General features: G+C 41.4%; 1 protein-coding gene across 5 annotated transcripts in view; it reads right to left on the bottom strand.

Annotated features, from left to right (window-relative positions):
- ZNF148 (zinc finger protein 148) overlaps window positions 1-14,276 on the bottom strand; it is a 44,615-nt gene extending 30,339 nt beyond the window's left edge. For 4 of the 5 annotated variants that reach the window (XM_042784062.1, XM_042784063.1, XM_042784064.1 and 1 more), the window contains exon 1: window positions 10,741-14,276. In XM_042784062.1, the coding sequence (XP_042639996.1) occupies window positions 10,741-11,009 (269 nt within the window). In that variant the 5' untranslated portion in view covers window positions 11,010-14,276. Of the gene's footprint in view, window positions 1-1,339; window positions 1,390-10,740 lie in introns of those variants that run through there. The other variant, XM_009966272.3, reaches the window with a different exon arrangement.
- Between the last annotated feature and the right edge of the window lie 667 nt (window positions 14,277-14,943).

The raw sequence follows: 14,943 nt of genomic DNA, 5'->3' as shown, positions 1-14,943 counted from the left end.
ACAGAACTGTAAGAGATTTGGCTTCTTTCCTCAGCTCTGCCACTGCTGTTGGGCAAATCTGTTATCTTGGCAAATCATTCCCCGACCCGTATTTCCACTTCCCTGTCTCCAAAACAGGGGCAATGACCCACCTAGGATTTAGGTGTGAAGAGAGCAGTGAGAACTATCTATGAGGGCCTCACAAGCCTACTGACAACCGTTAACAGAAATTTCACAAAGAAATATATTCATTCTGCCTTCAGAGCAGGATTAAGCAGAGCACAGTAAGAGAACAGACATTACGCAACAAGAAGAAAGCAAATTACAGAGCAGCTGCTTATTCAATGAGCAGCATGTATCCCGTACATTCAAAAAGGTACGGGCTTCTGTGGGGGGAAATACTGTGTTCATGCATCACGAAAGACTACAATATAATATTAAGGTACAATATATTAGTAATATAGTGAGGATGCTAAAATTAAGGTGGCATAGGTAAAGCTCAATGCTGCAATTTTAATGTCTGTGTGCTTGACTTATACATAAAACTGTTCCTTTAAAAGCATGCTTTTCTTGCCTCTAATATCTTTACTTCAGCTTCACTGTTTTCTAAAAAGCCAACTACACACATTAAAGAAAAATAATAATTACAGAAAAATCCAAGCCAATTACTTAGTACATCCATGTAGAATAAATAACATTGGACAATAAGCTAAAGAAATATAATCAAGAAGGTTTTGATCAAAACCCCTTTAAGTTAACAGCGAAAGTGGTCTCAGAAATTCTGGAATACACCCCTTATTTACACACATGACAGAATAAGGAAAACTTTCAGGAAAATACCAACACTAATCTAAACCATAGGTGAGGACATGAATAAAAGTACAAAACAGATCTTACAGAGCACAGATATTACTTCTAGATCTTACTTCAGTATTTGAAAGCATTATTTCAACATGGGCGCTAGGGTTGTGAGGGCAATCAAAGTGTTTTAGAATACAGGAACCGTTCTCCTAAGTTGCATTTTCAATTTTAGGACATCGCCATGCACTAAGTACACGTTTTTTCCCTAACTTCATTATGGTAAACTTATTCAGGGTAAGATTACATTCTGTGTAACAAATTCTGCAAAATACTGTTGGCTCTCTGTAGACTAGCTTTTCACAAGGTGATACAGGCAAAGAACATCTTCTCATTTAAACCTGCTGAGGAGACAGAGTCACACCCCAGTGTAACTTCATTTTTAATGGATATTTATTTAATTTCAGCTTTAATTTATTTAATTTCAAACATACCCTTCATCTACACATGGAACAGTAACTTCAAAAAATCTAATTAGACTGAAACATGATAGAATTAATACCTTTAGTAACAAATCCACTGCAGACAGACCCAGCAAATCCTGTGCTTTCCATATTGTTTTTCAAACACCATAGTGTTACCTTCAGTGGCCATTTTTCAGAGCCACCAGTGGTCTGGGCCAGAAGATCTGGAAGAGCCCTTCCTAAAGCTCACAGATCTCTTTTGACTGCTCCACTCCACAAACACCATAGGTCTACCCTACCTACAAAAAAAATAAAGGCCTTTCAGGGATCTATTCCACATGGCTAATACACCTAGCAACTAAAAATTACAAAACTAAACATGAAACATAGAAAATAAACTATTTCAAGCACACGAGTATCTACTTCACTTTTGCTAACATAAACACAAGGCAACACACACATAACAGTCAATGGAAAAAATAAGCCCATGTAATAGTCCCTGGAGGAAAGAAAAAGAATCACAGGTGACAGTTACTAATCATAAAGCACACAACGTTTCCATAGGGTGTCTGAACCCTCCATTGATGGCAGCAATATAAGAATATAAAAACATGATTTAGGTGTCATTAGAAGCAGCATCTCAGGCAGTATGCTCTGGTGGTAGCCCTTTCCTCCCTTTAGCGCATGATGAAAAACAAGGAGCAGCTGATCTTGAGATGCTCCATTAGGGAGACCACTGACCAACAGTGAACAAAAAATGGTATCCATCACTGTCCTTCAAAGTATTCAAGCAGTTATGAACCGGTCACCAATGAGCAATTTTCATCACTGCAATCAGGGATTGTTGTGGCCTAACCAGCACTCTGCTACAACAGCACCAGAACAGAATCAAGCATCTTCATCAAGAATAAGCAGAAGAGTCAGCACATAAACAGGCACATGTTAGTATTTAAAGACAGTATGAAATCAGCCAGAGGGGGAAGGAATAGAAATAAACTCTAAGTTCATGGAAGTGAACAACTAGGTCACTTTCTCAAAACCCCCTCTTGGAATACAAACACCTTATAGACCATGTACATTTGCCAAGACAACAAAGAAGGTTTTTCAGAGTATACTTTTGTACAGTTAGGATTTTTTTTCCCACACTGTTGCAATAAATCTACCACCTCGCTACTGATAACCAGCATTTGTGGTCAGATTAAATCAACTAAAATCTATTCCTATCCTGTTTACATAAAATTCCAGAATTGTAAATCAGCCTCTTTTAATCTGGCTGATCCTCACTCCAAAGGAAAAGAAAAAAAAAAAAAAAAAAAAGCAAAATCAAGTAACTACTAAATCTAGTGTGCTTCTGCAGCCTATCCTCTTCAAAAGATTATCCATAACCCCAACAAGAACTTCCAGATAACTCTTCACCCTGATACTCCAAAAATGGTAGGAACAAGGAATCCCACTGACTTCTATCACATACCCCAAGGTGATTACGCCTCATTACAGTTTTACATTTCTCAAACAATTTTAAAGCACTTAAGCCCATTTTCAGATCAAGAGAAGCCAAAACACGAGAAGCCTATAAGACATTTTATAAGAGCAGTAGTAAAATAGATATCTTGGCCCATTAACTAACATTGAAAATAATCCAAAAAATAAAACTCAGACTTCTCAGGACTGTACCCTCTTGAGTAAAAAGATTGTGGAAATTGGATTCTACCTTAATGACTTTGGTACCCTGAAGCTAATTCTTGCTAATTAAGTGCTAAAATACACTAAAACAGAAATTCAGATTGATCAGAAGATATGATTCGTGTCTATAATAGCTCCTATAATTATTAGGAACAAAAATTTTGAAGGTTCTTGATGCTATTAAGCCACAGCCCAACAATTAAGAGCTACCATCCCAAACAGGTCTGAAATTTCTGAGAACCCATAGTCAAATAACTTCATGATGAAGCCCAGTCTTAGTGAAATACATTCAGCACAACCCGTATTACTAAGCAAGCAGGAAACCAACCTGTAAAATAAGAAAATATTCTTACAGGATTCTGGTAGAAGAAAAACCCAGCATGTCCTGTGTTTATGGACTGTTTTCCAGATACTATTTCCCCATCCAACCACAAGCCTCAACCCACAGATGAAGCTGCACTCACCCAGGTTCCCTCAAAGCAGAGATGTGTCCCATCGGTAGGTAACAGGGCAACTATTTCAGGCGCCCAAGATGCAAGCGCTAGAGCAGAGATCACTTTGCTGAACTTGTGTCCAACCAAAGACGGGAAGTGTTGCCCAACGTTACAGCAAATTTTAGGCACATATCATGTAACTACAACAGATCTCATGCTTTCTGGATATGCAGCCATACACTCATCGCCACCACAACTGTGGAAAGCCCTACACCTGTCCTGTGACATATAAAGAATATAAGCCAGGGACGACACAAAGACTCACTACACAGTAAACTGCAAGGTCATACAAAGAATTGAGAGGTTAGGTTTTCTGTCAGTTTGTCCTCCTACATTACTGTCACTTTTCAAGGAACAGCAAACACACTTAAAGCTTCCTTGTATTTAATCCAATACAGTGAATATAGCACTGTGTATAGGTTCCTAACAGGCACCAGAAAAGCCTGAACACGACTGGTTTGCATGGTCTACTTTTAAGTGTCAAAATAAGACAACAAGCCCCCTAGTTTTGTCTACAAACTGCCACCTATTCTACTTATTCAAGCAATATACTGTGACAACTGGATGATCATCTTCTGCATGCTCCTTCTCAATAAATTCTATTTTATTCCCCCTCCCAATCCTGTAATTTCATGTCAGGTATAAATAATGGGTGATCATAAAAAATGCATTCTAAATACATAAAAATTCTTTGCTGCAGATCATTTAAAAAGAAAACTTCACAATCTCTACCAGGAAAAAGCAACATTAAAGCCAGGTAGCTTTCCCTTACTTACTTATGCCCCCTAACAATACAAGCTTTCCTGATCCCTGGAAGACAATCACATAACTTTCACATCTTTTTGCTGACTCAGATGAAAATTCATCACTGAGTATAACTGCCAGGTTCACCACTGACAGAGGAAGCTCCTGAGAACAGCAGCCTAATAAAGCTTTTCTCCTTGAGGGATGACAGCAGTCTTTCTCCCATATGAACGTTTCATTTTTGTTTGATATTGTTAAAGCAATATTCACACAGGGCACCTTCACACTAGGTTTTACCCCCCAAAAAAAAAGGGTTATAAGGTCAAAACGTAAGCTGAAAACCAATATTACACAGACACATCTAGAAAATTTGCAAGGGATTGTGGTCTAAAATAATTGCATCACATCTTGGTACCCTGCGGATTGACCACCGCCCTCTGCAGTTGATCTACCATGGTCATTGCAAAAATTTCCTTCAAGGTAAGAAATGTAAGATTACTCTGACAAAAAGGGAGTCAACTGAGTTTACCGATCTTTCACGGAGAACTTCTTTGTTAAAATAAACTTTAAGGACACAAAATGAGAAGATTTCTTAAATTTATTTATATAGTTACTATCATATCTAGAAATGCTCAGTGCTACAAATGACCCAACTTATAAGCCTGACAATTGTCATCCATCTCACTTATATTTCCTCTGACAGAGACTCACGTATAACAGTGACCTATGTTAGGAACCACTGTGCATGTGGTCAAAACCAGAGGAGAATCATACTTCAGGAGGTCAACAACAGAGATGACAATTTGCTTCAAAGTACTCTGAGAAACTCTGAAGTCATTCACTGCATCTGTAAATACTATTACAATGCTTCCAGACTAAAAAATGGATCCCATGAAATGTACTCATTTCTTGGCTTTAATATTCATTTTGCTCTCTCTACCCTCCCTTTACAAAACTGAAGAATGTTTGCAGTGCAATACTACAGATTCACTTGTTGAAAGCAAGACTAAATAGCTTTCACTACCAAAGGAAGCCTGCAGAAAGCCAGCAAATTCTGAAGTTGCTTACTTGCTTTGCCCCTTCCCAGTAAACTACAGATCACATCTACATCCCAGGCAGCTAACCTGCATAATATGCTGCTTATTGTTTGGCAAAATAAACTTCACTTTATGCTGAACATTTCTCATACTCAATGACTAGAGCTTTAGGCCAGACATCATCATAAATACATGCTAGAAGTGTTTTTACATATACATATATACATATGCACACGTACTTTTTAGGAGCTTATCACCATGTTCTTGTTTCAAATCTAATCCCAACAACAGAAAAAAAGAAATGTGACAAATTTTCTGGGCAATCACATAGCAGCTAAAATTCAGAGTGTAAAAAGACGTTTGTTTCCCCTTTCTTAAACACTGCTAGTGAACATATGACTGTGTCAAATCTGCCCAGCATCAATATTTCTCACTTCACCTCTTGCACTAAGGTAACATGACTTCATCAGGATGTTACTGTCATTGTAAACATTTCTAATTAAGTTTTTTATATCCATTTTGGGGTACACAAGTAGTAAAATTTAATACACCCTTTATGGGAAATTATTGCAAAAACATTTAAGATACTTGTCAAAATTTTTATGAATGGGCATCTTTCTACCTTATGGATGTAGCTGCCATTTGAAACAGCTTTAGAGCAGAAGACTTATCAGCCTCCTATCTGAGCTCACTTACACAGATACCACAACAGCTTTACGCATTAGTAATATCATGTGTTATATCAAGAAATGGTTTTGTTTTACAGGCATTTTACAGGCACCTTGATTTTTGGTTTGGTTTCTTTTTCCAGTGCAAGAGATCTAGACAGTTTATATTTGATAGGCTGTTCATAAATTATACCCTACTGCTGTTTGCAGGTTGGAACTTCTTCCCACACAGATTTCATTTTATCATCAGACTGTTTAATTCTGCACTTATAAAAATGTCATCCTAGTCATAAGGAAAGAATTAGACAGCACTGTCTTAAAGTTTTCTGCACAAACTGTGACAAGATGCAGATACTGTAATATTAATATGCCAGAAGAGCGTATAAATTGCAGGATCAGGCCAAAATACATACCCCATTAAAGCTATGTCTTGCTGTTTTTCAAAGTGCAATGAAATAATGAAGTAATATAAATTAGTAATATATTAACTGTATTACAGTATTCGCACTGCTACCTCTTGATATCATAGCCCTGAATATATTAACACACTGATAATATCACAAGAGTACACTAAAAATTATTTCTGAGCAAAAGCAGTATCACTCTCTATATTATCTCCCAAAATAAAATTCTGACAGTATGGAAGTTATCAGGAGATTCTAACCCTTCTGCATGTTGAGCTTTCCACAGTCTTTCTAAAAGACACCGAATTTCCCCTTAGGACACACTTATAATCAAGTTCTGTGAGAATATATCACGGATTTTTCCAGATATTTTATCCAGCATGCTGAATTATATATGAAAAATATCCCTATATGGAGTCAGGGGAAGACAATTTAATCACATACAGTATTGGAATACTGACATATGTTATTGTATTTTAATTTGTATGATAATTTGTAAGTTAAATAGGTTAAACTCATGTCACTAGTAGTTTATGGCATTATTGCTGATGTATAAAATACTCTGTTCTATGTAGAAGATGAAAAAATGTATATTTAAAATGTATATAGAGTACTAATGAGCTAAACAGATGGAATTGTGTTTTTAACTTCACTGGAAAGTACTGGAATAAAGTAACTAACAGCATTTGTGTAAATGAAAATAAATCTCATGAAAACCTGAATGGATTTTCTTTTGTTAGACAGAAATGTGTGCTTGGCATATAGCTATATATTATAGCCCGTGGCTGTGTTTTGCTGACATGGTCTGTCAATAGCTATGTCTCAGCTGTTAAAAAGCAGTAAGTTAAATGTTTAAACTCAGTATTAGTTCAAGAGTTTCTGCATAGATTCCAATACACAGAAGTGAAAAAAGAAAAGAAAATATTTGATGAATCTCAGTACTCCAAGAAATACTATTTTCCCAAAAGTATTTCTGTCAAAAATCCAAACAAATTAAAGTGCAAGTTAATCACAGTGCTGATTCTTCACATAGCCCTGCAACCTGATAGAAGCAGACACCCATGTCTGCTTACATCCGTGAAGACTTTGCAGGACTTCATTTGTCTTTAAACACTCAGTTATGCAGATCAGACTGCAGGCTGAAGGCCTGAATCTATTTCATCATAAATGATGCTGGTTTGAAAGGCAGCTATCATTAAAATGCCAGGCAAAGGCACAGAAAGTACTTATCTTAAATAAAACATACCTATTTCTCTGTTAGATACACTTAAGAGTCTTCAAAGTAAAAAATATTTCCAATGGCATTTACTTTCATTCCTTGCCCCATTCATTTAATATACATGACATTGTTAAATTTGGACAAGAAAGTTGAACGCTTCGGTTTCCTGTTTAAGGTAACACCTGTATGTTTATTTATCAAAGACGTTATACCAACATTACTATTTCTTAACTTTTGTTACTTCACACAGAAAAAATATATATTAGAGCCAAAATTAAATCACACTTAATCCCAAATTATGCTAAACACTTAAAGTGGTTTTGATAGATTAAGGCCAACTCCATCAAGGTGCTCCACACAGACAGGTCTCCATTTGTAATATTCACAATGGGACAATAGCCCACATAGCAGCCTTCACCAGAGGAAGACTCTACAAAGATTCCAGTCACAAAAAACATCACAAATCTCTAGCAGCAGATACAGAAGATAATCTCACTCTGCTTTTCCCCAAAAAGCTAGAATACAACAAATCCTTCCTCCCCATTAGTAAATTTTAAAATGTTTTACCTAAATCCATACACTAACAACTGATACACTGAACTTCACTATTTGACAGCTTACGTTATTGGACCGGTGGTGCAAAGAACCCATCTAAAAGTGAGCTAAACTCTTTTAGAGGTACTGTCACCATACTTCACTACAGTAATAACTTCTTAGTATTCTCATAGCTCAGCTCTAACATTACTGGTATGCAGAAGTTCTCAGCTGGAAGAACTTCCAACCTCAATGGTGTTACAATGCCAACTCTCTCTAGAATATAAGTACCTCCACGGAGCTTTAAATTCTCATACAAATAAACCTGTATACACCAAACTGAGAGGAAAAATCATCTTTTGAGAAACTACATAATAATATTACAGAAGTATGTGTTCCTACAGGTGAATAACGTGCAATATAACTTTTCACATTCTGAGTAATTTTTCTTCCAATTTTTTTTAACTGTTGTGGTTCTTCAAGTAGCTCTTACCTACTTATGATCTGATTTCATAATCTATTATATTAGGGATTTTCCATAAGCAGAGTATGTTTGCAATGCAGTAGAAATTAAACACATATGGACAAGAAGGACAATAACAGAAACATAGATTACATATACATCTGTTCTCTCAGGCCTTAGCCTGAGGACTGAAGACAGAAAAAGTACATGTGCACATGACAGCCTAAATGCAAGAGGTCAGCCTCGTCTTTTTTAGCTTTATTCAGTTATATGAGCTCACTGACTAACTAGATGTATATTTAGGGAAGAGGGGCAGAGGGGCATGCAGACATCCAGGAACAACTACAAAGAAAATACTTTTGGAAGCTGAATACACATGTACATTCAGCTGAGTATTCATCAAGAAAGGCCATGACAACAGTTTTCAGGAAATTGTGCAACTGAAAAATTAATTTTGTAGAGTTTTCCTTAATTACTGCAACAAGAGCAGGGTTTGCTTGCCTCTCCTACAAATCTGTCTGTATCCTGCATCAGGGGTCTGCAGATCCCATGAGATCCACAGGAAAGCAGGCCTCACGTGCTCTAATGCTTCCCAGCACAGCGAAAACTTCTGCAGTTGACAGCTGTCATCGGACACATGCACAAATCCCAAACACTGGAAGCCAGACACAAAAACTAGCACTGCCTGCAGGTATGCAAACTCTTTACACAGCAGGAGAGATTTTAAGTCTAGATCGGGCCATTGGTTTATCTAGTCTGATTCTGAGTACAGTATAAAAACACCTGCAAAAATTGATACAGATTAGCACTACTTTTCCACTTCTTTCCTTCACAAGGCACACTTCACCAAACTCATGGAAAACAACTGCAAAATTTGTACCACTTATAAGGATGAAATCTGATATGGGTGCTCCAAAATGTTTAAGCATGACAGGCCCAGGTATATATTCCTAGCAAGCTTATAAAGTATTACTGAAATCTGTGAATAAGTATGGCAAAGAAACAAAGCAACTGCGATCCTATTCAAGAGAAAACCCATAGTCCTCTGCCATTTATCTTGTACCAATGGCAAAGACACTGCTCATCAGAAATAAGACATCTCTCCCACCTGAAACTTCCTGGACCAGAACGTCACATGTATAAGAAGAGACAGGTCATGCTCCAGGTAGACTTTCAAAGCAAGACTAAAGCTGTGATCACTGGATTCCACATATCTACTTTTTTTTTTTCCTCATTCTGCAAAAGCCCTCACAGTTGCTCTGAACAGTTTATGAAAACAAAGTGATCAGAGAGACGATTTACATTTGCAACATAAACGTCTTCCCTTTTCATGAGCCAGCTTAATACAGACATTGCTGCACTCATCCCAGCTGAGGTTTGGCAGGAATTGGAGGAGGAAAGACGATGAAGAGCAGAAGTGTTTAAAGCTCAACTAACTTCTCAACTCCTACCGGTCTCCCCTGTCCTCCGGACCACTTCCAGCCTAGCACTTGTTAGCAGCTCCTGATGCTGGAGAGAGGTCCCTTGCAAAAGCTTTCTCTGAGCAGCTGAGAGGAGACTTGGGGAAGGTTATTCAAAAAAAAAATAAAATTAAATGACATAAATTTTCCCAAGTCGGCACACTTCATCTATCTTACACCAGGAACAATGGAGACGCGGGCAGCGGGAGGATACGGCCGCCCGGGAGGACGGGGGCCGGGGGGACGTGCTGCCTGCCCGCCTGTCCGTCCGTCCGTCCGCAGCTCTCCCGACTCTTTGTCTGTCCGTCTGTCAGACGGCCCCGCTGGCAGCGCCGGCCCCATCTCCGCTTCCCCGCCGAGGCCTGCTTGGCCCCGCGGCTCCCGGCCCGCCGCGCCGGGGGCCGGCTCCGCTGGGGAAGCCCCGCCACGGGCCGGGAGGGGGGGTGGGGGGCGGAAGACAGCTCCCGGCGCCCCCCCCGCCCCGCGCTGCGGGGGGCGAAGGAGGCCGCCCGCCGCTTTTCTCCTCATCCCCCGCTCGCCGGCCTCTCCGGCGGCGGGGCCAAGCGCGGCCCATGCGGGCGGGACGCGCCGGGCCGGGCCGCACCGAGCCGAGCCGCGGCCCCCCCCTTCCTTCTTCCCTTCCCTCTCCTCCTCCTCCTCCTTCCTTCCCTCCCTCCCTCCCTCCCTCCCTCTCTCCCTTCCTCCCTCCCTCCGCGCACCTCCCGCCGCGGCGGGCGGGCGGGCGGGCCCGGCCGGACCCGGCCACCTCCCGCTCCCGCCCGCCGGTACTTACCGGCCGCAGAGCTGCGAAGAGAAGGCGGGCCGTGCCGGGGCGCGGCGGCGGCGGCTCAGAGTGCCCGTGCCGCGGCCCCGGGCATGGCGGGGCGCGGGGGAGGGGAGGCAGCGGCGGCGGCGGGGGAGGGGAGGCCGAGGCCGGGGGGAAGTTGGCGGCGGCGGCGGCTCCTTCCTGCTCCGGCGGGGCGAGCGGCGCCTTCCCTCAGCCTCCTCCTGGCGGTGACAGCGACAGCCCGGCCAGAGCGCCGCCGCGCCGCGGTGCAGCATGGGAAGCGCGCTCGGAGGACCGGCGGGCGCCCGGGCGCGGCGGAGCAGCGGAGCGAGGAGGAGGAGGAAGAGGAGGAAGAAGAAGAAGAAGAGAAGAGAGGAGAGGGGAGCGGAGCGGAGCCGGGCAGCGCCGCGCCAGGCCGGGCCGGGCCCTCCCGCTGGGGCCGGGGCGGGCGGTGCCGGCGGGCAGGGTTATGCGCGGGTCAGGAGGCTGGCGCGGCCGTGGGAAGCCCCGGAGGGGACGGGAAAGGCCCTTTGGGCCTCGGGTGAGGGGATGGGGGTGCTCCCTCCACCCCTCCGGGGTTGTTCCAGCGGCTTCATCTCCGGGGGGAGAAGGGGGGGTTCCTTGAGGGGAGGCGCGGCCACGGTGGTTGCTGGGGAGGAGGGGGCTGAAGTGAGCCCCGAGCCCCCCGCCTCGCTCGCGGGTGGGGCCGGGCCCTTCTGAGGCAGCGTGTGGGGTGGGCCGGGGCGGGAGGCCCCGCGGCACCCGGTGCGCTCACGGAGGTAGTGGCCGTGCAACTACCGGGGCCTCCCAACCCCTCGAGAAGGCCCGAGGATGGGTTTTCAGTGCTGTAACCTCGGCGATCGTGGTGTCCTCCGTGACCCCACGCAGTAAACAATTTGGAGAATCGCTAGAGGCCAAAGCTTCTTCAAGCCCGCGCCTTCCTTGGAGTAGCTCTCCGCCCAAACTGTCTGCGCCTTCACAACTTTGACTGTGTCTCAGCTTCTCGTGCATTTCTCAACTTCATCTCTTGTAGGGGTTACCAACTTTTCCACGTTTCTCTAAATAAAGTCCAGCAACGCACTTAAACACGTGTTTAACTAAATTGCTTTATGTCACTTGCTTATAATTAAGCATGTGCTTAAGTGCTCTGCTGGATTGAAGCCAAAATCTGCATCAGCTCTACTGGGTAAAATTCACCAGCTTCATCGGGTTTAGCTTTGTGAGTCATTCAATCAGCAGCAGCCCAAAGCGTTTTGCTACAAGCTTAGTTATTCCCAGGTTGTCCTACAGGATCACCCTGTCTCTGCGACGAGGCTTATGCCCTTCGTTCAGGTCCTGTTAGAAGTAAGATGCATCTGCCTGGTGAGTCAGCTTTATGTAGGGTTTCTAGTTCCTTTAACAAGATGCATTAATAAGGTGCATCCTTACACAGGTCATAGATTGTGCCATCCAGTTACAGTAATAAATTACATTAAGAAGAAAATATTAATGACATTAGGACCCAGTTTGAAGGTCTACCCTGGCTTAATGCAATACGTATATTTCAAAATAATTGCGTTGAGTACTCAAACTGTATGAACAGAGGAAGGAGTTAATAAAATGTGGCTACATTTCATGCACAATTTTACATAAATACAAGAAGTGTCATTAACCTGCCTGCTGAATGAAATGGGAAACTTTTCAGTTTCTGAAAATAGAGTTTTAGAAACTGAGGGAAGATGCACATTTATGCAGCTTTGATTTTTTTTTTTTTCCTTCAAAGACAATTAATTTGGTGACTATTCATTTTTACCTGTCAAAAAATCTTTTGAATTTCATTAAATCTGAGTCAGGAAGCTCAGCACTAAAACCTTATTTTAAAATACACTGAGGAATTAAAGCTTTCTGCAGGGTGAGCACAAGTCTTTCTCCAAGGACACATCAATTGGAACCTGCTTTTCAAAAAATTTTGTTTGGCAATTAACAGGGTAATATGAAGAAGAAAGACTGTCTTGTGTTTAGTGCAAAGAAGTAAGACTCAGCATATTTGGGTTCTGTTCCTTACTCTCCTACCATTCTTCTATAACCTTAATGAAGACATGCTCCAATTTTCAAATGTCAGTTTGGGTTAGAGTGGGTTTTTTTGTTTTTTAAGAGGAACTGAGCACCTACAAATTGTCAAATTCAGTGAGAATCTTACAGTGCTTTGTTCATCTGGAAGCAGCCCCCACCGAAGCAGGGGTAGCCAAGAGACGCATGGCTACCTTGGACATTCTCCTCTTTGCTACCTGTATTTTCAAATTATGGTAGTTTCTCACCAAGTCACACAGCTATGGCGGTGACGTTTGTATTAGTGTTCTGACACATTTAATACTGTAGTGTTTATTTATTAATATTAGTGTTTTGACATAACTAAATAGAAAAGGAATATATAAAGTCAGTAGCTTGAGGAGTTTAAAGGAGCGCTTGCATTTTGACCTATTTTTTTTTTTCTTATCCTGCTGTGTAAATAGCAGAGAAACTCTGCTTTTCCCTAGGGAAATATTTAACAATCTTTAATATAGCCTTCCCTCTCCCTCCTAAATTCCAGAAGTTGCCCACCCATGAGAAACCCTCTAGAAGGCAATGCGTGTGCAGCTTGGAACACAGTATGTTTCAGTTTCCTTTCTTTAGGAGGTGTAAATAGTGAAAAGTAAAAGGCACTTTTTTCCACTTTTTTTTTTTTTTTTTCTTCCCTTTATAAATCTAGAAACAAAAATAGGAAGCACACATAGGCTATATATTAAAACGAGTGGTTTGGGGGAATTGTTGGAGAACATATGTGTGTTTTGAAAAGGTCTTAAACAGGAAGTGGCTTCAGAGGTAACTGTGTAGAACAAGCAGAACTGTCTCATTTGACCTCCTGCATGACACACTGAAGGATTTCATTCAGAAGTTTGTGCATCAAGCCAGTAACCTCTAGTGAAGCAGCAGCTGATCTGGAAAGATCCAGTCTGGGAATTTGAGAGAAATCCACCGGTTAGGTCGGTTTTCAAGATGGCCACTTAGCCTAACTCTTAAAGTTATGCTTTCATATTTGTCTATATTAATCTAGCCTGAGCTTCTAATCATTAGTTTTAGCTAGTGGGTTTAAGGACAGTGTATCAGAATTTTTAACTCTTATTTTCCAGGTCTTGCTTTATCCTTGTAACTCTCTTTAAATCCCAGTTTTTTAAAAAGTATTTTTTTGTTTGTTTGAAAATATTGTTAGCATGAGCCAACTGCTCAGTCATTTAGCCCACAAACAAGTAAATCAACAAACATAAAGTGTAGCTTCCCCCTCACCCCCCCATTCCATATATGCACATAACCTTTTATCTATGCCTTTGGAGTGATGTGTGAAGTCTAGTGATGTGACTTGTCCTGACTCTGCCCTGGATGAAGTTTCCTTCCTGCTTTTCTGCTTTTGCTGATATATAAAAGGGTACAATATGTCTGTCTTCTCCCCTCCCCTGTGCAGATGTCGCAACTCACAGTTCATAGTCTCATTCCTCCAAACACAATTAGCTTTTTTACTCTAGTAAAAAAAAAAAATCTGTTGAACTATTTCTGTCTGTATGTGTCTACAGAATCAGCCCAAAGGAAATGTGAAAAGCAGTTTGCATATCAACAATCAATAATTTTACTGAGTATTTTATAACCATGCTAAGTCTCAAAAGAAAGACTTAAGATTAAGAGTTCATGTCAGTAGTTTATATATGGAGAACACTGCCTGAAAAATCTTTATGTTTTTCAGAAAAAGGTATTTGCAAACAGAAAGTTCAAGACCAAGGTAAATCCAAGAGAAATCAAGGAGTGTTAGAGTGCGGAAATACACAATTGATCTTCCCAAACAATGCTAAACCAGGCTTTTCTGTGCTTGTGGAATCATCAAACAATTGAAGTTAATAACTTGGGTGGAGGATGAAAGTTGACTTTCAGAGATAACATATGTATTCTCCCCCACCCACATGAGTTACTCTTTTAATATGAAAGTTTAAGCTTTAGTGTCTGTCTGTCTCACCAGTCTACAGGCTGGGCATGACCTGCAATTTTGCCTGGAAACCCTTTGACAAAAATGAGTACCAAATCATAACTGCATAAAAGAATGGGAGTCATCGTTAGGACTAAACCCAGGATGGAGAGCAAGAAGTAAATATAAACTGGTTTATTGCAAATGGCTTGTTGCCGCAGAAGTGGAGATAAACACAG

The sequence above is a fragment of the Tyto alba genome, unplaced genomic scaffold (genome assembly GCF_018691265.1).
Source record: "Tyto alba isolate M040663 unplaced genomic scaffold, T.alba_DEE_v4.0 Super-Scaffold_7, whole genome shotgun sequence".
Lineage (NCBI taxonomy): Eukaryota > Metazoa > Chordata > Aves > Strigiformes > Tytonidae > Tyto > Tyto alba.
The sequence above is the reverse complement of the archived record's forward strand: the minus strand, read 5'-3'. Positions and strand labels throughout refer to the sequence as shown.